General features: G+C 36.1%; 1 protein-coding gene across 3 annotated transcripts in view; it reads left to right on the forward strand.

Annotated features, from left to right (window-relative positions):
• Window positions 1–26,331, forward strand: part of LOC150076169 (protein lin-37 homolog) — a 238,058-nt gene that overhangs the window by 193,980 nt on the left and 17,747 nt on the right. For all 3 annotated transcript variants that reach the window (XM_090387566.1, XM_090387567.1, XM_090387568.1), the window contains exons 7-8: window positions 9,128–9,201; window positions 17,548–17,622. In XM_090387566.1, the coding sequence (XP_090243692.1) occupies window positions 9,128–9,201; window positions 17,548–17,622 (149 nt within the window). The remainder of the gene's footprint in view (window positions 1–9,127; window positions 9,202–17,547; window positions 17,623–26,331) is intronic.

A 26,331-nucleotide genomic window follows, 5' to 3' on the forward strand; every position in this document is an offset into this window, starting at 1 on the left:
ACAAGTAAATATAACAGTAAACCACTACGGTATATAGACAGGATTGATTCCCCTCCACTGGTTCTCATGGCAGAGTGGCTATTTTGACTCCAGGATCCTCAGTTTAAATGCATCACTTGCAAAACATCTTTGGAAGCAGTTTAAGTGTGACTCTCAATCCAGTTTATGTTAACACTAGATTGAAATATGCACTGCAACTGCTTCCAAATCAGCAGTATGCGTGTGCAGATCTTGAATTAGTGACTCAGCTACCACTCCATGTCTGTATTATGGGAAATGTAAATAGGCATTATCATCATTGTGTGTGGGATCTCACTTTCATGACAAACAAGAAAAATTGATTAAAAAATTATTGGATGAGCAAAATCTTTCATTTCTCAATACTGGAGCTAAAATATGCATCCATTTATCCACAGGAACAGCCTCTGTCATTGGCATTTCCCTACATTCACCAGTTCTTTCTTACTCACTCATTGAATGGACAATCTTAAATAATCTACTTATAGTGATTACATTCCTGTGGTTTGCAAAATATTAACAATGATGTTATACGTTACGATAGGAAAAAAGGTGGAAATCCCATAAAACCGACTGTACAAAATATAGTACTCTTGCAATAATAGATGAATAAATAATCACTACTAAATCTGCAGACATTGTATAGTTCACATCACAAATCAGGTATTAATGACAGCCAAAGTTTAATGTCTCATTTCCCTGGAAAATAGCATAAGCTGCCACTAGCTGGTGGAAGAACGAATGCAATATTGTCAAAAAAAGAAAAAAATTAAGGCTTGGAATCTCTTCTAGAAGTATCTCGCACTACTCAGCAAACTCATAAATTTTTGAAAAAAGCCAGAGATAAAGCCAAATATATTGTTTAAAAGTAGAAATGAATTACAATGTATTTTGGCTCCATGATCAGTAGAAATGCAGATAGTCATTATATGTAATAAATTCTACTAATAAACTAGAATTGAGAGAATATTGCTGAATGTGAGGGAATTGCGAATCAGTGCTTTTTTTATAATAGAAAAAAAAAAAAAAAAAAAAACTCTGGTTAAGTCGAGAAAGAATGCTACAAGATATGTTGTCCATTACAATTCCAGTGTTTCAGCAACTTAGTAGTGAAAAATATCTAGGTATTTTACCACTATTATACGCTAGAATTTTTACAGAACACTATTTTCCACTGTTGCTGATATTAATAGTGGTAAACGAATCCTAATAAATGAATCCTAATAAATTCTACTAATAAACTAGAATTGAGAGAATATTGCTGAATGTGAGGGAATTGCGAATCAGTGCTTTTTTTTATAATAGAAAAAATTGAAAAAAAAAAAAAAAAAAAAAACCTCTGGTTAAGTCGAGAAAGAATGCTACAAGATATGTTGTCCATTACAATTCCAGTGTTTCAGCAACTTAGTAGTGAAAAATATCTAGGTATTTTACCACTATTATACGCCAGAATTTTTACAGAACACTATTTTCCACTGTTGCTGATATTAATAGTGGTAAATGGTGCAAGCATTTATACAGAATCAGCCCCCCCACCCCACAAAAAAAAAAAAAAAAAAAGAACTTCCCAAATCACTTATCCATTCCTTTTAATAGTTTGTCTAGTTCTTTCTTGATTTTATTCAAACTATCTGCCTCTACAACATCAGATAGAAGCTTGTTCCAGCAATCAACCACTCACTAGGTGAAGATAAATTTCTGCACATCTAACATGCAACCACCCTTCCCCAGTTTGAATTTATATCTCCTCATGTGCATAGTCTGAGCAAGAGAAAGGATTCCATCAGCATCGAGCTTACCCAATCCATTCAAAACCATAATTGCCTCAATCCAATCTCCTTGCAGGTGCCTAGTTTCTAGACACTGCAGTTTGCAGAACTGAAGCCTCTCCTGATAAGGGCACCCTCTTTCCTTTCATCGGTCTCTTTGCTCTTCTTTGCACCCATTCCAACAGATCCATATTATTCCTGAACTGAGATCTCCCGAGCTCTATGCAGTATTCATGATGTGGCCGAACCATTGCCTTATACAATAGGATAATCATTCTCTTATCCCTGCTGGCAAAATTCGTGTACAGTGGTACCTTGGTTTGCGAGCATAATTCGTTCCGGAAACGTGCTCATAATCCAAAGCACTCGTATATCAAAGCAATAAGAAATAATGAAAACCCAGATGATTTGTTCCAAAACTCAAAAATATTCATATACTGTTAAAATGATTAATACAAAATACCTACATACGTTTTTATATTTTTAATATTTAAATTTAATATACATAAAGCAATCGAATGTATTAATTATTGGGTAGGATAAGTCATCCTACTTTCACTGTCACTAACGGAATCACTGCTATCTGTTGACTTTTTCTTTTTTGTGACTTTAACAAGGAACCTATCCAATGATACTTGCTTTTGCCTCCTTTTGAGGATTTCACGGAAATATGACATTGCATTGTTGTTAAACAGATTCATCGCTCGCACTATTACAAAATGAGGAGGCACGCTTGATACACATAAACAAAGCTGCGTGCGTGTAGCAACTGAATAAGCAACACTGTAAAGGTAGAGATACACTATTAACACCTCACATTTTACTAAAGCACATTTCTAGGGGTTACTACCATAAAACAATAAAAACAATTTCCAGTTGCGTTCCTGCTAGTGGAATCTGTTATAAACTGATAGTAAACTCGATCTAATTGCATTTGCGATAATACCAATAGCTGGAATTGTGTTGGTTTTTATGTTATTATGGTGAAATGTGTTTCCCCTTAACTGATATAAAAAACATAAATACATTTTCAGAATCTTCTCTTCATTCCTATTGTGTTGCATTCGGTTGGGGTGATTCTGCATTTGACTGCCATTTCTTGTAAACACAAAGACGAATCGTGCATAAGCGAATTCGGTTTGTGTTATATAAGATATAATTCCCCTATTTATAAATTGTGTATGATCGAATTTGTGTAGTGTAAACACGTGTTATACGAGGACTGACTGTATTTGTATTGCAAGATCTCGCTCGTTTATCAAGTTAAAATTTATTTTTGCTCGTCTTGCAAAACACTCGCAGACCAAGTTACTTGCAATCCAAGGTACCACTGTATATCATTAACGAAATCCTCTGAACTGTCCTAGCAGCCCATCTATACTGCTCAATCTTCATATCTTTGCAATCCCCCCCCCTCATCCTTGTCATTGTATCCACTACCCTGAGTGAGATACCACACAGTTGATATGTTATTCTGTAATCAACTACCCTGTCTACCTTTGCATATGTATCAGCATACAAACCTTTCAAGAAATGAAAGCTCTAGCTGAAAAGTATAACTCAAACTTTAATACCAATCAATGGCTGTACTGTATAGTAACTCTTTGTACTCTATAGTGCACTCTGTACTCTAAAGTAATTGTTTTCTCCAAACTGGGAAAAGATCATGTGAATCTGACAAATTATCATCCCACAATCCTAACAACCTGCCTAGGGAAAACTAGATGAAAATGGTGAATAATCAACTAACCTGGTTCTTGGAAACCTAGCATGTGCTGAACATAAATCAGTATATTTTTGTAAAAATATATCCTCTCTGGACCTTATGGTAAAACAGAGACAAATTTTTGAAATGCTCTTCTAGGGAATGAGCATATAATTATGATATGGTTTGATATAGAAAAAGTTTTCGACATGGTTGAGCAGGCTCAATTGTAATGGGATCCTTCCTCTTGCTCAGATTACGAACCCGAGGGGGCATAAATTCAAATTGAGGAAAGAGTTGTAGAACAGATGTGCAGAAATTTGTCTTTAGCCAGTTGATTGCTGGAACAAACTTCCATCTATTGTTGTGGGAGTTGATAGCTTAAATAAATTCAAGGAAGAACTGGACAAACTTTGAGGGAATGGATATGTGAAATGTTTTTTTGTTTTTTTTTTTTTTTTGGATGATGCTACATAAGCTTGCTTTCTTGTATCACATGACTCTACTACACTCTGATCTATTGAATCATAGGTGGCCACTCTAACATTGACAAGCTCTTTTCTTTTCTAAAATTAATAGGACAGTTCTGTGACATATAGTATAGATTACTACTATGAAAAAGTATCATTATTCATAGCACTAATAAATGCAATACGGCAAGTGTCTGTTCTGTAAAAAAATTCCAGACAGCCTAAAAGTATGGATAACATTCTCATATTGCATGCCATCTTCATATGCAGTGTACCTTCTTGAAAGATGGCTAGCTACCACATTCCTTTTCCTGGCATGCATTCAACTTGAATGCTAGATTCTTGGACACAATTTTAATATCATCTGATTGTTTATTCCTATTTTGGATGAAATATAATGGTTTGTGATCTGACTTGGTCAAAATTTCTGGTCTGTAATTACTCGTGTCACCCTTCGATTCTGCTTTTTGAATTGGGGATACATTTGTACATCTCCAGACCACGGGAACCTACCATGAGTCCAAGGATGCTCTCATAATTATGGCTATGGGTTTGCTCACTTCCTTTGCTGCCTCTTTCAATATAACTGGATAGAACCCATCCACCCCAGGTGCTTTTCTTATGTTTAACTTCAACAATTTCTCCTCCACTTTGCTCTCAATTATTACAAAATTATTTATCTTCCTGTTACAGTTTAATAAGCTTCGGTCCTCCACTTCCCTACAGAATACCTCATTTGTGACTGTAGATGCAAAATATTTACAGTCAGTCCTTGTATAACACGTGTTTACACTACACGAATTCGATCATACACTATTTATAAATAGGGGAACAATATCGTATATAACACAAACCGAATTCGTTTATGTATGATTTGCCTGTGTTTACAAGAAATGGCAGTCTAACGCGGAATCACTCCAACGGAACACAACATGATAGGAATGAAGAGAAGATTTGGAAAATGTATATATGTTTTTATATCAGTGAAGGGGAAACATGTTTCACCAAAATAACGTAAAATCCCACACAATTCCAGCTATCAGGATTATCGCAAATGCAATTAGATTGAGTATACTACCAGTTTATAACAGATTCCACTAGCAGAAATGCAACTGGAAATTGTTTTTATTGTTTTATGGTAGTAATCCCCAGAAATGTGCTTTAGTAAAATGTGAGCTATGAGATGTTAATAGTGCGTCTCTGCCTTTACGGTGTTGTTTATTTAGTTGCTACATGCGTGCAGCTTTGTTTATGTGTATCAAGCGTGCCTCCTCATTTTGTAATTGTGCTTTATTCTCTAAAAATGAATAAAATACTTAAAAGGTGTGAAAAGGAAGCATCCTGGTGAAGACAGCACACATTCAGAGAGAAAAGAAAAGCAATATTGATAGACAGAGGTGGACTGGGTCAAAAATTCTTACCCGGGAAAATTTGTAGTGGCGTCATACTAGCGTTTATGGCCAAAATCACACTGGCCTCTGGCCCAAAGGGGTTTCCCCGGTAAGACTTATGGTAAGTCTGCCTCTGTTATATATACTATAGGGACAAAATATGAAATTGTGAAACACTTTGAGTGAAATAAAAGGCCATGTGATATTGCACATGCTACAGGCCTAAATGAGGCAATGCCAAGAATTAGAAAGAATGCAGAGAAAATAAAAACAACTTTCATAACAGGGACAACTCAAAGTGTAATAAAATCCATTAGATCAAGACACAAAGAATTGAAAGAGATGGAATTGTTGTCATTTGTTTGGATAGAAAATCAAACAAAGAACAAGTTTGCTTATGATAGAAGCAAAAGCATTAGCAATATTTTATTACAGCTTTTTATTATGATTATTTATTGTGTTTGGTAATGTTTTGGTTACAGATGTATGTGTTCAATCTTGGGTGATCGGCACCTAACCCTATTTTTCCCATAGGGCCTGTTATTTATATTGCACAAGGGTTTCTAAGAACACAACTATCGTGCTATACAAAGACTGACTGTATTCATTTTGTTAGCTATCATCAACGTTCGAACGATCGATACCGTGGACCCAACTGATTCATCCTCTTCTTTCTAGAGTTTATATAAATAAAGAAGTTATTGCTGTTTTTTGCATCCTACGCCAAAGGTTTCTCATAATCTGCCTTCGCTCGTCTAACCTCCTTTGTTATTTGATTGCAGACTAGTTTATATTTACTATAGGCTTCTGCATTGCTTGATAATTTATATGCATCCCATATATTTTTCTTCTCTGCCACGAGTCTCATTAGTACATCTGACATTAATTTAGGCCTCAACCATGAACAGCATTTCTTAATTGGCACGAAAAGCTTAGTAGCTTCAAAAATTAATTCCTTGAATGCTTCCCATTTAGAATTTGCTTTTGGTAACATCATCAGTTGGTCCCACTGTACAGAATTTAAAAACTGTCTGAGACTATTTTAGTCACCTTTACAAAAGCAAAAATCTTTCCCTTTACCCCTGATGGTAGTTACATCTTTAAGTAAATCCCACATCAGTACACTATGATCACTTGAAATCCCACATCAGTACACTATGATCACAGCCATCTAGGGGTTCCTTTATCTGCAAATTCTTAATGCATAAATAATCACTGCTAATAATCAGATCAAGAGTATTACTCCCTCTGGTTGCCTCTTGAACATGCTGCTGTAGAAAACAGTCATCCAGTAAATCCACAAATGTCTTGCTAGTGTGCAGCTGGTCACCCACAAGTTCCATTCAATATCTGGGAAGTTAAAATCCCCCATTATAAGACATTCTGATTTACTGGCCCACTCTATTTCTCTTTACAGTTGTTCATTGTACTCATCAGAATCATTAATCATATAACACACTCCTACCCTCAGTTTTGTTTTCCCAGTGCTTATTTTGCACAAAACTGATTCGACATTGCACGGCCCACCAATGTCAACTGGATGCACTGCCTTAGATTTTATGTGTTTCTTAATTAACAGCATAACCTCTCCTCCCTTCCTATCCTGTGTATCCTTTCTGTACCCATTCTACTCCTCAAATTCCAATTCGGCATTCCTTATATCTGTATGACACCATGTGTCTGATATCCCAATAATATCCACCTTTGATGTCTTGACTAGCACTTCAAATTCATCAAATTTATTTACTATACTCCTAGCATTGGTGTACATGCAACTGTTCTTACTCTTAGTTACCCTAACACAGCTCATGTATTTACTTGTTTCATGATGACTTCCAGCAGTTCTTGAAATCCCCAGCAACTTACTTTCCAAGCTGTTGCACATTCCTATAGAAGCAGTGCAAGAATCACTTTCGCCTCTGCCTGCGGCTACTATTAATCTGTTAGTCTGTGAATCACTCCAAGCGAGCAGTTTTCTCACCCACCTAACATTGCCTCGATAGCATCTGCAAATATATTTGCACCTTTTCTATTTAAGTGTAACCCATCCCTGTAGATGTGTGTCTCCTGTTAACAAGTGCAGACCACACTGAGAAAAAGTCTATCCCATGAGCCTTGCACAATCTCTCCAGTGCCAAATTTGCTCACAAGGATCTCATCATATACTCCCTTCTATAGTGTCTGAGCAGAATTGCACAAACTTTCAAATTTAACCCTAACTCACGACTTTTTTTTCAACATTGACCTATATGCCTATATATGCCAATGTGTATAACAATATCACCTTTTGTGTCCTTAAAAGATATCTGCTCTACAATGTCATGAACTTATACCTCTGCAGACTTACCCTGTTCCTATTCCACTTATACTTTTTCACAATATATTTCTCGTTTCCCTGTCAATTGAGTCACCAACAATAACTAGCTCCTGTGGATCATCACATTCTGCCCTGAAGATTGCTGCTTTGTTGCCTGATTCACAAGAGTGAGCTCTGGCATTGAGTTGTGCAGCTGAGAGCTTGATGGGTCCCCCATTTTAATTCCTTTGAGGGCATCTAGCCTACACCTCAAACTCTCATAGACTCCTATCAGAATGCTGAGATTGCATCTAATTTCTTCATAATCTCTGCACCTAGCACACAAGGACATCCTCCTTGGCTAGATCATGTCCTCTTCCAGAAAAGTCCACAATCATTTCATATTTTGCACCCTTTTTTTTTAGACTGTGACTCGGAAAATTTCCCCCTTCTGTTCTCCCCCAAGCCACATCGCTTCCACTACTTTGTGCTTGTTGCTTTGCTGCTCTAGTTTGGGGCACATGATTTCCATTTAAATACAATTTAATTAACAATGAAAATTAATAAAATTAATAAATTTAATTAATAATTGACAATACTAAACTAAGCTAACAGATTCCTAATACAGTGATACATATTACGTTATTTAGTTTTACATTATACCTTACACTATCAAGTTCGAGATATGTTACGCTATTCTATATTGATCTAATATACTATCTAATATGCGGCAAGTTTCGAATGGTACAAGATTTTATGGATACTAAATAGTATCCTACAAAATCTCTATCTAAATTCAAAATAAACTAAGGCATCTGACTAGGACTATAAAGGTACTTCTAGAAAATAAATTAATATGACAATTAAGTGAATAAAACTGTAAAAGTTTATCAAGAACTTACCGTTTGCTAGGGCTGCAAAATATTTTCCAACAGTGCAGTCTGGCCTATCAAAATAACTTCAGCAGATAGTAGACTGGTAAAGAGGTGATGTATATTGTGAAATAAAAGTGGCTTTGTTCAGATTACTGAATTTTCTGGACCATCACATGCGAGACTTGTGCTTTTATTGTAGTATGAATTTTAACTAAAACAGCAAGAAATTTCTCAGTCTGGAGCTCTTGTCAACAGATTTCTTCTCACCAGTGTTAGTTTATCATACTGAGTTAGTGGTTTGCTTTGAGTACGGCATCAAGAAATAATGTTTTGTATTTATATACGAGCATATATATATATATAGTAGCAACCAGGACTTGTTTCCACATGGATTGCAAGTGACAAAAAAAAAAATAAAAATAAGTGGGCATAAGTTTTGTAATGCAATACTAGTGAAATGTGATTGTTAGGGCATAAATTGTGTTTAGTTTTTTATTCTATTTATTTATTTTTGTTATTTCTAGATAGGTGCAACCCCTAAAGGTAACTCATATAATCATTTTTCTAAATCATTAAAGATTTATAAAATTATCTTTCATTTAGAATGGACAACATGCACCTTCCAAAGAATCGTTAATGGCAAAACATATGGAAAGATGGAGAGCAGTGAGACAAAAGTAAGCATTTATCATAAAATTTCTTTCTACTCATAAAATCTCATTGTTTTAAATTTATTGTGTAGATAGTGTTTATTGTTAGTGCATTTAATTTCATTTCAATGATTTTTAATATATTTTAAAACATTTCTAGTGGAGAAAATCTAGGTGTGCAGTTGTAGCACACTGTCATGTATACATTTTAATTATGACACAAAGGTTGGCATGGTGGATAATGACAGGGATCAAGGCATACTACAGCAGCAAAATGTAGAAAAATTAGCCAGATGAGCTTGAGAAGTGGCAATTAAATTTAGCATTGATAAATGCAAGGTATGGCATGTGGATAGCACTAATCCCAGAATAATATACCATTTGGGTGTACCACACACTCAAGATGGTGGAGTAAGAAAGAGACTTAGGGATAATTCTACAGTACAGTTTGACATAAAGTTCTGTGAGCAGTTCCAGGCTGTTAGGGCAGTTCAGAGGATTCTGTCAGTGATATACAGAAATTTTTCCAGCAGGGACAATGTGATTATTCCATTGTTATATAAGGCAATGGTTAGGTTGTATCTTGAGTACTGCATACTGGTTTGGAAACCTCATTTTAGGAAAGATGTGGATCTGCTAGAATGGATGCAGAGAAGAGCAACAAGATTAATTAGAGACCCCAAAGGATATGCTTACCAAGGAAAACTTTTAATTCTGCAAGTGTTTTTTTTTTTTTTTTTTTTTTTTTTTATGGAAACCCCAAACGCAAAAGGTATCAAAACCTATAGTACTTAGTACCGTGCATGGGTTGAAGGAGAAGTATGGGGGAAGGGGGATGCCGGAAACTTTGCTCTAGAGACTAAACATGGATTTCACCACTTCAAGCCTCCAATAAGCAAAGTGGTGGTATTTCACCGGTTGATGAAAGTCATCTACCACCTACATGTCACCTACCACCTGCACCTAGCTGCAATGCCTGCAACTAGGTGCAGGTGGTAGTCTTCTTGCAGATACCTAGTTGCAATGTCTGCAACTAGGTATCTGCAAGAAGACCTGAATTAAGTGTTTAAGGCATTTAAATAAATGCTGATAGCATCCTTACTACTTTTTTTTGGACAACATGCATTATAGGAGATAAACTTAAATTGAAAAAATATGGCTGCGTGATAGATATATGAAAATTTGCTCGGAGTGTGGATTTCAAGAGCATTATAAGAGAGTAATCGATTATTGGAACAAACTTCCATCTGGTGTTGTAGAAGTAGGTTGTTTGAATAAATTTAAGGAGCAATTAGACAAATTAGTAGAGGGGATGGTTAGAAGATGAGGTGGATAGTATATATTTATTTTTTTATTTTTTTGCATAAGCTTGTTGCATTTGCCACCACTAATATTATGATGTGCTTTTATTTTTTGTCATTGCTGTATATTTTGTGAGAGAAACTATATTAGTAAAGGCTTTAAATAAAATTCTTTACTAGATGATTTTGAAATGTTGTCTTAAATTTTTTGTTTATATTTTCCTTTGGAATTCTCTAGTAAGGTAATGCATAATGTGGAAATGGGCATTGGCTGTATATACATAGCATCTCTCGTTATGACACCCAGTGACCATTTCTACATATAGTGGTGTGTGTCAATACTTGTTTGGAGAGGTTAAGATTGAAGGCTATCAGCGACTATGAGGAGTTCTTAAAAATCTATTCATTTGGGAAAATGATTAACCAGTCTGAGGTAGAAGGAGTGGGGGTTTTCTTCATGATTTATTCTTTTTTTTTTTTTTTTCAGCCTGCGCAACTTGCAAATCTAGATCCAGTAAATGATGCCGAAGCTACTGATTCACATACCAGATTGTGTTCCACCAGCTCGGACAGAGGAGTTTGTATTTAGAGGGGAAAATGCAGTTAATATATCAAGGCTTTAAACAGCATTACAGAGAGCCATACAAGTTGTATATGCTATTGTTGGAGCTATTTAAACATATATTTTCCTCTAATGCATTTAAACATATATTTTCCTCTCTGCAAATGCAATGGAATGTTTACTGTTTTAAAGCGAGGTAGGATTTTTCACTAGTGTTTTGTTTCCCTGCTTCCAAGAGAGCATCTTGAGTTTGAAATGAAATTGTTTTTGGAAAAATACTTTCAGCAAAAAAAAAGTTCTCCATGATAGTATAGTGGTTTTGTGACTTATCATTCATTCGGTTTTGAATCCCTAGACTGGAGGAATACTTAAATGACTCTTCAGTAAGGACTGTAGTTTGCTATCTCAGGCAGGGGAGTATAGTTTTCCTTGTAAGTTATTCTGGATTTTTCAGCTTGTACAACATGTAAGTTATCCTGTGAATGCACATTGTAGTCTTAAATGCTAATGTGCTATATCATAGCAATAACAATGTAATTTTTTTTCTTTTTCCTTATCTTCTCCTTATAGACTTATTAATAAATTCCAAAAGATAGTTGAAACATCATTAGATGAGCAAGTTTTTTTTTATTTTTTAAAATTTAATTTGAATTTGTTGTGGGTGTAACCAGGACTACAATCAGTTTTATATAAATCCAACAAATGAAAGCTTGCTTAAAAACGTGGAATCAAGTGTTCATTATTTTTAGAATATAGGTAAATAATTTTCTTTAATTAGTATGGCCATCTGTTGCCAGATGTCTTGATTTCACTGTAAATTCTTAATACAGTTGATTTACCAATACTACACTTAATAAGGGTTACATACATTAACCCAGGACTGCAATCAAAGTTTTATTTTGCTATTATGACAAAAAAGAAGTTAAAATTTCATCACATTTTCAGTTTTACATTATAATTAATAAAAAATATTACAGTGTATAAATAAAATCTGTTAAGAACTTATTGCTTTGTTTATGTGTGCTTATACACTCAGTGAACATTGAATTATGACCTAATACCATGTTGGGCCACTGTTCGTACAGATAACAGCCACTATTTGCCTAGGAATTGACCCCACTATATGTCTGAAGATGTCTGTAGGGATTTGCAGCCATGCTGCTTGCAAGGCTTTCAACAGTATTGGAATAGACAATGGTCACATGGCCATATGGCTCACTTCCCTTTCTAAAACATCCCACAGGTGTTCAGTCAGCTTGAGGTCAGAAGAATTTGGAGGCCAATCAGGATGGATGTTATCTTCACTGAGTTCCTTGAACTGTTTGTGCACAGTGTGGGCCTGACATGGCACATTATCATCTTGGAAGATCCCATTTCTGTCTGGGTAAAAATACAATATGGCAGGGTGCACATGGTCTCCTAAGAGCTGCTGGTAGAGCTCACCAGTGAAATGTTGATCCATATACACCAGAAGTCCTAGTTCTTGCCAGCAAAACATGCCCCATTAAGCAACCACTGCCACTTGTCTGAACATAAGCACCATGCACAATAGTGGTCTATGGACTTGTATTGCTTGCACAAGGTATTTGGACTCATGAGACTAGCACACTTATTTCCAGTTCTCCAGTGTCTAACCATCAACAATGATCAGCAATGAGGAGAGGGTGTCTCTTGGATTTTCTGCTGCGGAATCCCATACATCTAAGGGTGTGGTACGTTGTCATTTTGAATATTCTTGTATTCCCCTTATTATATTGCGATGTCATCTGTCACACAGTGACCTACCATTGTGTCTGTACAATACACTGAACATCTACCTTGGTAATCCTTTACAGTTCTGTCAGTGGGAGGTTTTACTGGTAGTGGCTGCCTATGCTAGAGCATGAGTAGTGAGTTGGATAGGATTGATTCTTCATAATTTGAACTGGTGTGATTCTTCAAAAAGGTGATATAGTGCTCCATATAAGGGTTGTGATGCTGATGACATTTATTGTGTTTATAGACTACATTCAGGTAGGAATAGTCTGATTTTAATTCTTAAACAGATTTCAGTTTCCTTACATAAGGCTTGGAAGCCATACTAGTGCTTTAAATAGTAACTGCTAGTATTTATTTTTGTAATGATTCGAAGATATAATATATTATACAGGATTTATAATATTTAAGACAATTTGGGATTCCCATCAGGCTATTGTCTTTTAAATTAACTTGTTGCTATTCAGCTTTCAAGACCATATAATCTACTATTTGACTTGGCTTTAAGGCTGACTTCTCTCCTCGATTGCACATAAACAATGAATGTAGATGGAAATGAAGGAAGGAGGTGAGTACATGATTCATAAGAAATCCCCCTATTCAATTTGGGGGAGCTCCTGTTACGTCTTACAGTGAATACTGAATTGGATATGGAATGTAAGCGACTACAATTAATAGTTCTAGCTCTTTGGATATTGGAAAGGGAAACCCTGAACCTGATGAATTTGATTGCCTAACCCAGAAAAAGAAAAGGAAAAAAATCGGAGGCAGTAAAGTTCAAACTCCTATCAAGGATCACTTGCCCTTACTCACAGAGTCTATTGATGGGAGTTGCACCGATTGGTCTGAGGTTGTCGCCTTAAAAGCATTAGAAGATGACTTAGAAGAAGACAGTCTTACTGCTGCTTCTAAAAGCAACACACCTGAGACCTTCTTTCGAATGAGACACAGTACTAGGATCAAACATGAAGAAAAGATTACTGGATGGACCAATAGGCTTCTAGGGGATGATGAGGAAAAGGATGATGTTCTTGAATCTCTGTAAAAGGTTGTTACACTGGATAGAAAAAGAAAGCAACCACCTGGCAAGATACAAGTTCAGGCAACCCCCTGTTGCTCTTTACCAAAAGACTGCAATAGTTTAATTGGGGAAGATCCCTGCAGAGAATCTCTCCATCACATGGAATCTTCTACAGGAAAGATCCCTGCAGAAGATCTTTCAGATTTCTCTTCTATATATGACATTGCCTCTAATTTGAAACGAGAATTAATCATGTACCTCACACAGGATTCCCATGAGGTAATGAAGGCTGCAATGAGTTTTGTGCTAGAGAAGTGGTCTGAGATGGAAACAATCACTGTGTCCCTTCTCATTGAAAATGAGAAACTTAGTTAGATCAGATGAGCTACACAAGAGAATCAAGGTGTCTAATCGTTATGTCAATATTCTTTTGGATCATATCTCCAAATCTGCGAGGCCTTATGCGCATACTATTAGGGGTAACCAATATCCAGAAAGTTTGTGCCTCTGTTAGAGGATTCGTGCATCCTGAGATAACTGATAGTTTTGAAAGTTCAAGGTAGGTTTTCGAGAAAAATACCAATCCACAACCTGTTCTTAGTCAACACATCCTTATTTTAGGAGCAGCTACTGACGGTACAATGGAAACAAGTACTGCAGTTAAAAAAGGCTGTTGCATAGACCTTGAAACAGGACTTTAAGTCTGTCAAAGTCAAATCGCTATGTACAATCAGAAACAAGGGTATTGTGGTGGAAACAAACTCTAAAAAAAGACTTTGATAAGTTGCTTCTCTCTGAGATATTAACTAAACAGGATATTTCAGTAGAACAGCAAAGGATGAATAATCCAACAATACTAATATATGATATCACTAAAGATGATATTGTTGACGATCTATTCTACAAGAATTTCAAAGATTATGGGTATACGCTTGATGAGGTCAAGAATGCTACTAACTTTTGGTTTAGCGCTAAGTCAAGAAGTAACAATACTAACTGAGTTCCCTGTTAAGATGATGAAAAATTTATTTGACCATATAGAATTTATTTAGGATATTCTTTGCATAGGTTTCGAAAGTTCACAATCGTAAATAAGTGCTTTTGTTGCTTAGGGTATGGGCACTCGGCACAGTACTTTCTCAAGAAACAGTATCAAGTGGCCATTGTGCCCTTGGTGGTCACGTATTTGCCAAATGTCCGAGTAAAAGCACTGCTCTGCAATGCATTAACTGGAAAAGAAGTGGTCTTACACAGTTTTTAAATTCTATGCAGTGGTACCAACTGATGATGTTACCATCAGTAAATTCTAAGTGGGAAACATTCAAGGAAATAATCATAGAAGCTACTAGGCTTTTCATACTAAGCAATACCATACAAGGCTGAATGGATGTCACATGAACTATTGAGATATGTAGCAGAAAAAAAATGCATGGAACGCATATAATTTATCAGGTGATACAGAAGCCTATGGTAGATATAAACCAGACTGCAATCAAGTCCCTAAGGAGGTTAGGCAAGCTAAGCCAGATTATGAGAAACCTTTGGTAACACATAGGTCCACTTCATATCGATGGTTCAACTGTTGATGATTCTGCTCAGGTTGCTGAGAAGCTGAATAAGTAATATGCATCTACATTTGCATGTGATGAATTCTTAGGGCAGTGAATGCCAGAAGTTTATCAAACTCTACTGTGAAGCTGAATGATTTTTTAATAACTGAGAGGAAAGTGGAAGAGAAATTGCTAAAGTTAAATGTAAGAAAGGCACCTGGGGTGGATGGAATCTATTCATCTGGATAAGCAAAAGAGGTAAGCAAACTCTTAGCAATTAGGACAGCATCTTTGGATCCAGGGGATGTCCTCATGGACTGGAGATGTGCAAACATATCTCCAATTCACAAAGGGGATCTGTTAGCTTAACTTCTTTTCCAGGGAAAATCACTGGTTAAGAAGTAATGCAGGACCATTTGGGCAGGCATACTGCAATCACAGCATGGATTTGTCAAGGGGTATTCTTGTCTAACCAATCTAATAGGTTACTATCATGCAGTAACTGAGGAACTGGATGCAAAAAATTATTCTGACTTCATATACTTAGATTTTGGGAAGGCTTTTGATACTGTTGCACATAAAAGTCTACTGTACAAACTGGAGCAATGTGGCATTAAGGGCAAGTTACTGCTATGGATAAAGGGATGGTTAAGTGGAAGGAGAGACAGTGCATTTATCAATGGGCACTGCTCTTCGTGGACTAATGTTATTAGTGGATATCCTCAGGATTCAGTGCTTGATCCATTGTTGTTTTAAATATTTATCAATGATATTGATGAAGGTATATCAGGCTTAATGTCTAAGTTTGCAGATGATACAAAGGTTGGCAGGGTGATTAACAACAGTCATTGAAGAAAAACAGCGCAAAGACTTCTGTGCTTATATTACAGGATTGAATCACATTGGGCCAATTTTCAGAGAATTCATTTCTGAGTGCAACAAGATTTGGGAAAAATTGGGTCGATGGGCTGAGAAATTGCAGTTGAATTGACAAATGCAGGGTATTTGTCAATTCAACAGTAACCTCAGCAGTAACCCCAGAATAACTTATCAACTGTGTGGTAGTGGTGAATGAAAAAGACCTGGGGTAATCGTGCAGTCAGTCAGGAAATTCTCTGATCAGTGCAGACATACCCCCAGGACAGTTCATGGAGTTTTGTCAGATACTTTTCTATTACGGATAAGGAGGTGATTATTCCTTTGTATAAGGCCATGGTTAGGCTGCATCTTGAGTACTGTATACTTGTCTGGATGACTCATATTAGGGAAGATCTAGATCTGCTTAGAATGCATGCAGAGTAGGGCAGCCAGATTGTTGAGGGGTACAAAAGGGTGCTCTTACCTGGAAAGCTTCAGTTCTGCGAATTGTAGCAACTTGAGACCAGGCACCTGTGGAGAGATCTGATTGAGGTATTTAAAGCCTTGACTGGATTGTAAGTAAGCTGAATGTTAATGGTATTCTTCCACTTGCTGAGACTACACACATGAGGGGGTATAAATTCCAGTTGGGGAAGGATGGTTGCAGGATAGATATGTGGAAATGGATGAATTGAATAAATTCAAGGGAGAACTAAAATTCTTGGAGGGTACGGATGGGTGAAGCTTTTTTTTTTTTTTTGCCGATGCTTATAAGCTTGCTTTCTTGCATAATTTGCCATTGCTATTACTACTACTATATTATTGACATTATACTGTAGGAATACCATTTTCTGTAGAATGCTGTTGTTCTGTTGTGCAAAATTTTCTTGGTCTTCCCATTTAAATTTGCAAAATAAAGCTGAGTTTTTTTTAATTACTTGAGAATGTTGAATTTTGCTATTCTTTTGAGAAATTTTTTTTTTTTTTTTTCAGTAGACATCCTTTTTAGAGTAAGAATAATTGATTCATTCTGTAAGTGATGTAAGGTTGAATTCAGATTTTTTATTATTTAATAGAAATTTTTAGGCTAAGAGAGATTTTTTTTGGCTAAGTTATTTTATCCTTTTACATTGATATGCCAAGAATATGTTTATATCAAAATGAAGAAATCTCTACTTGGGTCTTTTAAAGTGCTGTTGAGAGAGCATTATCTTCTGAATATGATTTCTGCTCAACATCATCATTTCTCTCTCTCTCTCACTCACACGTGTGCACGCACGCTAATAATACATTAAATTTCATAAAATTTAAATTTTGTATTTTTAGGTGGAAACATGCTGCAATGGCAAATGAAGAGAGATATAAAGAAAGTGGTGCAATTTTAAAGGCTATTTTTGAGAGGTGAGAAATTTTAAATTCTCCATGAGATTGACTTATTTTATAAGTATAATGAATTAAAACCATTTGTGTATGACTGCAGAGATACCAACTACTGTGAATTGTCTGTAATTTCTGTGAGGATTATATTAGTATTAAAATTTGGTAATTTGATATAGGAAATCTTTTTAATGGCCTTAGAAACAAATCTTAATTGTAACCCACCCATTCTCTATTCATTTCGCTAAATACACAGTCTACTTACTTGAAGAGATTATATTCTTAGTTTAAAATTGCTAAATTAGAAACAAAAAAAAAAAAGAAAATACATATTTGAAGTTTTAATCCTGTGGGGATTGGATTTGAAGTATCCAAATAAGATAAAAATGTCATTTGCAAGTTTATAAATAAGTATTTATAAATTCGATGTTATACATGTGTGTATATTTCCACTTAGAATTCTATTTGGAGTATACCAAATAAATAAAAATACAAACAAACAAACAAACAAACAAACAAATAAATAAATAATAATAATCAAAACAAGAAATCATTTTTTATAATAATTTAAACATAAAATGAATAGCGTCTTTTTTTTAACAATAGCTTCAACAATGAGAAATGTACTTGTTTACACAAAGCTGAAAACAAAAATAGGAGCAGAAATGGAGGCGTCTGGTCTATGAGATCTTATTAATAATTTCAAGTACATAGGTAGCCTCTTACTTCTGAAACAACTCTCTAGTAAAATAATTACAACTCTAGTAAAATTATTATTTTACTAGAGTTATTATTTTACTCTAGTATGCATTCAATAAATTATCATTCATATTCATGAGAGTAAATATGCTTGGTATTTATAAAAAAAAACATATTTAGAAGAAACATGAATAATTTTTTAAACCTTTATTGCACAGGTATAGCCTAATTCAGTGAAGTAGAGAAGAGATTCAAAATAGCCAACCCAAAGAAAAACAATGTCAATACAATGGAGCATCTGGCTGTCATCAGATTTTACACAAAAGAAGGGAAGGACCAAAAGTTATTCATGAACACATGAAAGATATATATGGTGATACTGCCCCTTTTAAATATCAGATAACATTTTAATCTACTAAGCAGCTTAAATGGGGTTGAGAATCTGTGGATGATCCTCCACTCAGGACAATGAATGGAAGTGACACCTTCAGAAATATGACAGAAGATCTGACTATGCAGAGGATAGACATTAAAGTATTTGATCGCTAGAGGTTGTAATGTTTCTGAGAGGTCAGTACCGATCACTCTCAGTGAATGTTTGGCTCTACATTAAAGGTAAGTTCTTGGTGGGTGCCAAGGATGCTTACACCCCTTCAGAAAAAAATCAGTGTGGGATTCAAATTCGTGAGGAAAATTTACACAAGCATGATGCAGATCCACAAAGATTTCTTTCAAAAATTGTAACCGGTAATGAAATGTGGATTCATTACTGAAGTCTGGAAACAAAACAGTCCATGCTTTGAGTGGGTGACCAAATGGTCACTTACTCAAAAAAAAAAAAAAAAAAAAGCAGCATGTGTGTACCCTTTGCACACAAAAGATGTTTTATTTTATGTGAAAACATCCTTGGCTTGGACAAGATTAAAGGGGTTTAGTATGGAAAGAATCCAAACACCTTTAACATTTTAAAGCATTTATTTTTTTTCAACAATTTCATGAATTTGAGGTTGCAATACATGTTCAATAGGTAATTTACTTACAATGGGTTTGTGATAACTAAAATATTATATGTACACTTGAGATTGTAAAGAGAGTAAATGTCTTTGAAGCACACCATCAATTATAGTTCCATAGTTACATGTCGATACAGATCTAGAAGTATTTAACACTAGTTCAAATTTATTTTCTTAAAAATCAGTCAAAGAGGATTGAGTAGCTTCAAAATCAATGTTGAAATCTCCACTAAGTATCATTGGTATTCAGTGGCATTTTAGGCCAACCGATTTCTTTTGCACTCAAAGTTAAGAACTTAGGTTTACCCAATTGTTTGATCATCGTAAACAGATCTCTTTTACATTGTGTCCAGTAATAAGTTGAATTAGGAATCGATTTCAAAAACACTAAATTGTTTTCAATGCAGTTATTGGTGTATTTTCAAGATTGGATTTCTTCTTTGGTGAACGTAGTGTATTTTCCGACATATTTAAAAGCAACTGTTAATGAATCTTGAGTTCTTAGTCTCATTATTTTCGTGGTCATATAAAGAAGATAAGGCATCACTTCACGCCAATTTGAATGATGAAGTTCACTCGATGCCATCATAAATGGTGTAACTTTTAAATTATCTTTAACTCTCAATACTGACCAAGGTAAATGCTAGGAAAGCACAATTCTTTGTCATGTTTGTCAAAAAAGTAAATGTTGTGAAACATTTCATTCAATAGGAGCTATTCGTAAATATTTGTCATCCCTCCACAAAAGAGTTTGTTGTTGAGCGATTAAACCTTCTTCAGTAGGTATAGCTTCACTCATTTCATCATGTGCAGGAGCATCATCGTGTTCCATGTCTTCATTGAAGAATGCTTCGTCAATCCCGATATCATACAGACGATACAAAGGAGTCATAAGTAGATACTTTAACCAAACCCTTAAATCTTTTTTACAAACCAAGCCCATTAAATAACTCGATTTGTGTATTTTTTACATTTGATATGAATGTTAATGCAATAATTGTCATCTGTTCTCCAAGGCAAATTGTCCATTGAATTAACATTTACAGGAACATTTATAATTTGGCCCAAAATTCCTTATTGGCTGAAACCATGTCTTAATCTTCTAATTTGCATGAATGGTATACGAGGAGAAAAAGAGTTGCTCTGTTACTAAATCCAATCGAGGCAGATGAGGTTGAATAACAGGATAAATGAAACTGTTGCTCTTCAAAAATGTTGGAATGAAATCATTTTTGACAGATGCTTGGCAAGTATTACAAGCCTTCATAGTCGTTAAGTCTGCAGTTAGAAATTCTAGGAGAAGTAATGGGTAACTTCCTGGAGTGCACAATTTTACATAATTTTCATACCATAATCGATCACAGATACCACAAAAAGCTCCAAATGTATTTTTCAGAAATTGTTGTTTAAATTTTTTATAGGAGTTACGGTCATGTACAACGTTCTTGTAAGTGATTGTTGTTTGTTGAAGTGATTGTTTTATTATTGCGTTCTTGAATCAAAACCATTTAAATTTGTAAACAGTTTAATCAAAACTTACTTATGCTACTTAGAAGATCAAAATCTCGAGAAGCAAATTTTATTAAAGTCGCATTTTTTCATTCTCTATGTTTTTGAACTTGTTCCTTTTCAACATGAGAGGCTTCTTCAGTGGCTTTGAAACTTTTATTCTTGCATAATATTACTACCTGCTGCTTACTCTACTGAATCAACGTTACTGTGACTGAGTTAGTGTCATTTAGGAAGTGACATCATTTCCATATCTTAGTGTGAAAAATGCAACGTTTTATTCTCATGCTCGCTATTTACTCTACTGAATCAGTGTTCAGTGACTGGGGTTCTTTAGGAAGTGACATCATTTGTGTCGTTTAAAATCTAACAGTCACCTAATATAAAATGAAGTCATTTGCATCATTTCCGTAAAATTTCGTTACCAACAGGTTTTACTCCAGTACTGCCAAAATGTTTTCACATCAAAAATTCAGGATTCAATCTTCTGCTGGGATGATCATGGCCACAACCATTTTTTGGGATGTGGAAGGAAATACAGTAAACCCCCGCTTATCGGTTTCACGTATTCACGATTGCCGATTTAATATAAAATGAAACCTAAAAAAATGTGAATTTAAAAGCCCCTTGAATATTTTCCGCCATAAAAAAACATGGGTGTGGCTAAAATTATCTTTCCCGGTCAAAACAGCGCTCAGTGGGTTGGGGGAGAGGGGTGACAAAATCGGGAGCGTGGATGTTTCTCGCTAATCCTTGTTCAGTATGTGTTATGCGCTTGTCATGAAAGGTTTCATCGTTTGCTTTTAATTTATATGCTTATAAATTTATCAATTTATAAAATGATAAATCTACCATTTTACAGTGTAAAACAGACTTTTTCGAGTGTTTTAACGGAAGAAAGGGACTTTATTGTGGACAAGTTCTTTCTAACCCCTACAAAAATATGGCTACGAATAACAAGAGAAATGTGAACATATCAAAGAAGGTGATGACATTAGCGAATAAAATTGAGTTATTAGATAAAATTTCTAATGGTGAAAGTGTCTCCTCAGTGGCAAAACATTATAAAATCAATGAGTCAACGGTACGATCAATCAAGAAATCGGAAGAAAAAATCCGCCGTAGTTTCCGTGAAAACGCGATAATTGCTTCAAAAATTTGCTCTGTAACTCGTGATGTTAAATTAGAAAAAACGGAAAAGGCTTTAAATCTGTGGATAGAAGACCGAACTCAAAATAAAATTCCGTTAAGTTCACTCATTATTCGTGAAAAGGCAAAACTTCTTTATCAACACTTTAGCGAAACTGGTGATAGCACTGGCGGGATACGTTTTGTAGCTAGCAAAGGCGCTGGTTTGAAAGATTTGTTTGAAATTTCTAATAAATATTACATTTAATATTAAATTGTTTCTTGTTTTCATTTCGATGTCATATGCTTGCATTTCACTATGTACTTAGTCATATTATGAAGGTACATATAATACATACATAGACAAAATTTTAGACTAGTTTTTCTTATATATTTCATACTTTGGAATGGAACCACTTCATTACTATGGGAACCATAACTCAGTATTCGCGACATTTCTCAGGAACATAACCCCCGCGAATAGCGGGAGTTTACTGTACTTTTGATGGACTGCATGCTAAAAACTACCACTAGAGATGCCTAGGTTACTGTTTAAAAAATTTAAGAGGTAGCCATAAAGGAACAGAGAAGATGAAATTGACCCAAGATGTCTTGATTCTTCATTACAGTAGTAGTAGTGGCATGTGATGCAAGAAAGCAAGTGTATGAGCTTATGCAGCATCAGCCCAAAAAAAAAAAAAAAAAATCACACCATTCCCTCCAAATGCCTGTCCAGTTCCTCCTTAAATTTATTCAACCTATCAACTTCCACAACGACAGATGGAAGTTTGTTCCAGCAATTAACCACCTGCTGGCTAAAGGCAAATTTCCGCACATCTATTCTACATCTGTCTTTTCTTAATTTGAATTTATGCCCCCTTAGGTTAGTAATCTGAACAAGTGGAAGGATCCCACCAGAATTCAGCATGCTCAACCCATTCAAAGCCCTATACACCCCATTCAGATCACAGCGCAGGTGCCTAGTCTCCAGCCACTACAATTTGCAGAACTTAAGCCTCTCTTGGTAAGAGGATCCCTTCATTCCCCTCACCAATCTTGTTGCCCTTCGCTGTACACGCTCAAGTAAATCTACATTCTTCCTAAAATGAGGCCTCCAGACCTGTACGCAGTACTCAAGGCGTGGCCTGACCATTGCCTTATACAGAGGGATAATCACCTCCTTTTCCCTGCTAGCAAAATTCCTATATATCATTGACAATTACTCCCAGGTCTTTTTCATTTTCTACCACCTTAAGTGTAGTACCACACAGTTGGTACGTTTCTCTGGGGTTACTTTTAACCATATGCAGTACTTTGCATTTGTCAAGGTTAAACTTCAGTTGCCACTTCTTAGCCCATCTGCCCAAATTATCTAGATCCTGTTGCACTAGCACACTGCCATTACTGTCATTAACAACCCTGCCAACCTTTGTATCATCTGCAAACTTCGATATTAAGCCTGATATACCTTCATCAATATCATTGATAAATATACAAAACAACAGTGGACCTAACACCGAACCCTGTGGGACTCCACTAATAATGTTAGTCCAAGAAGAGCAGCACCCATTGATTACCACCCTCTATCTTCTCCCACTTAACCATCCTTTTATCCATTGTAGCAACTTACCCTTAATACCATTCTGTTCCAATTTGTACAATAGTCTTCCATGCACAACAGTGTCAAAAGCTTTCCTGAAATCCAAATATATGATATCAAAATTATTTTTTGCATCCAGTTCGTTTGTAACCACATCATAATATCTTATCAAATTTGTCAGACAAGACTTTCCCTTAACAAACCCATGCTGTGTCTGAATTATTGCTGCAGTCTTGTCTAGATGATCCTGCAATGCATCTTTAACCAGTGACTCCATTATTTTACCCAGAACTGAAGTTAAACCAACTGGTCTGTAATTACTCGTGTCACCCTTCGATCCCCCTTTGTGAATTGGGGATACATTTGCACATCTCCAGTCCGTGGGAACCTCTCCTGAGTCCAAGGACGCTCTCATAATTGTGGCTAAGGGTTTGCTTAGTTGCTTTGCCGCCTCCTTTAATATAACTGGATAGATCCCATCCACCCCAGGTACTTCTCTTATGTTTAACTTCAACAATTTCTCCTCCACTTTGCTTTCAGTTATTCCAAAATCATTAAGTATCCTGCTACAATTTGATAACCTTCTGCCATTTTCAAACCTTAATAATTCCTCATGTGTGAATGTAGATGCAAAATACTCATTCAGTTTGTTTGCTATCTGAGCAGGATCATCAACAGTCAAACCATCGATGTCAAGTGGACCAATCAGATTCATCCCCTTCCTTTTACAGTTTATATAAGTAAAGAAATCCTTGCTGTTTTTCTTAGCATCTTTTGCCAAGGATTTCTCGTAATCTGCCTTCGCCTGCCTAACCTCCCTTGTCACCTGATTACAGACTAGCTTATATTTGCCATAGGGGCTTCTGAGTCGCTTGATAATTTATATGCATCCCATGCATTTTTCTTCTCTGTTACATGTCTCATTAGTTCATTAGATAACCATTTAGGCCTAAACCTTGAACAATATTTCTTAATAGGTATGAAACTTTTAGTAGCTTCCACGATTAATTCCTTGAATGCTTCCCACTTAGAATTTACTGTTGGTAACATCGTCAGTTGGTCCCACTGTACAGAATTTAAAAACTGTCAGAGACCACTGTACTCAGCTTTACGGAAGCAAAAACCCTTTCCTTTACCCCTGATGATAATTAAATCTTTAAGTAAATCCCACATGAGTACACTGTGATCACTGCCCCCTAGTGGTTCCTTTATCTGCAAATTCTTAATACACGAATGATCACTGCTGATAACCAGATCAAGAGTATTACTTTCTCTGGTTGCCTCTCGAACATGCTGCTGCAGAAAACAATCATCCAATAAATCCACAAAAGCCTGACTAGTGTGTGAGTGAGCAACCCACAAGTTCCAGTCAATATCTGGGAAGTTAAAATCCCCCATTATAAGACATTCCGATTTACTAGCCCACTCTATTTCTCTGTACAATTGTTCATTGTACTCATTCGAGTCATTAGGCCTATAACATACTCCTACTCTTATTTTTGCTTTCGCAGTGCTTATGTCACACCAAACTGACTCAACAGTGCACTGTTCATCTATATCAACTGGATGCACTTCTTTTGATTTTATGTTTTTCTTAATTAACAGCATAACACCTCCTCCCTTTCTATCCTGTCTATCCTTTCTGTACACATTGTACTCCCCAAATTCCAGTTCAGCATTCCTTATATCTGTGTTACACCACGTCTCTGCTATCCCAACAATATCCGCCTTTGATGTCTTGACCAACACTTCAAATTCATCAAATTTATTTACTATACTTCTAGCATTGGTATACATGCAAGCATACATGCTCCTGCTCCTATTCTTAGTTACCTAACACATCCCATATACCCACCTATTTCACGATGACTGCCATCCGTCCCTGAAACCCCCAACACCCCACGCTCCAGTTCTCTACTTATTCTAATAGAAGTTATGCAAGAGTCACCTTCACCTCTTCCTACGGCTACCGTTAAACTATTAGTCCTTGTATCCCCCCAAGCTATCAGTTTTCCGACCCACCTAACACTGCCTCGATAGCATCAGCAAATATTCTTGCACCCTTCCTATTTAAGTGTATCCCATCCCTATAGAAGCAGTCTCTCCTGCACATTCATTGATCGACAAGGCTGTCATCATATACTCCCTTCTATCGTGTCTGGGCAGAATTGCAGACACTTTCAAATTCAACCCTAATTCTCGGCTTTTGTTCAACAGTGACCTGTACTTGTTAAGTAATTCTGCCGGTCTCCTACTCCTAATATCATTAGTGCCAACGTGTACAACTATATCACCTTTTGTGCCCTTAAAAGATGATATCCGCTCTACAATGTCATCAACCTTTGCCCCTGGCAGACATACCCTGGTCCTGTTCCGCCTATCCTTCTTACAAAGCATGTTTCCCGTTTCCCTGACAATAGAGTCACCAACAACTACTAGTCCCTGTGGGACCAGCGCATTCTGTCTTGGGGGTTGCCGATGTGTTGCGTGATGACCAAGTGCAAGCTCTGGCGTTGATGTGGGCAGCTGAGAGCCTGATAGGCCCCTCAATTTAGATCTTTCGAGGGCATCCATCTTGTCCTTCAAACTCTCATATAGGCCCATAACAACGCTGAGTTGTTGCCTGATTTCCTTACATCGTGCACACACAAAGACATCCCCCATTGCAATGTCATGTTCCGTTCCAGAGAGTTCGGCAAACATTTCACAAGTCGCACATTTTTTTAGGCTGTGATGCGTTGGAGAATTGCCCCCTCAGTTCTCCCCCGAGTCACAGTACTCCTG

Source organism: Mastigoproctus giganteus, chromosome 13 (assembly GCF_048544385.1).
Source record: "Mastigoproctus giganteus isolate SK-2022 chromosome 13, ASM4854438v1, whole genome shotgun sequence".
NCBI classification, from domain to species: domain Eukaryota; kingdom Metazoa; phylum Arthropoda; class Arachnida; order Uropygi; family Thelyphonidae; genus Mastigoproctus; species Mastigoproctus giganteus.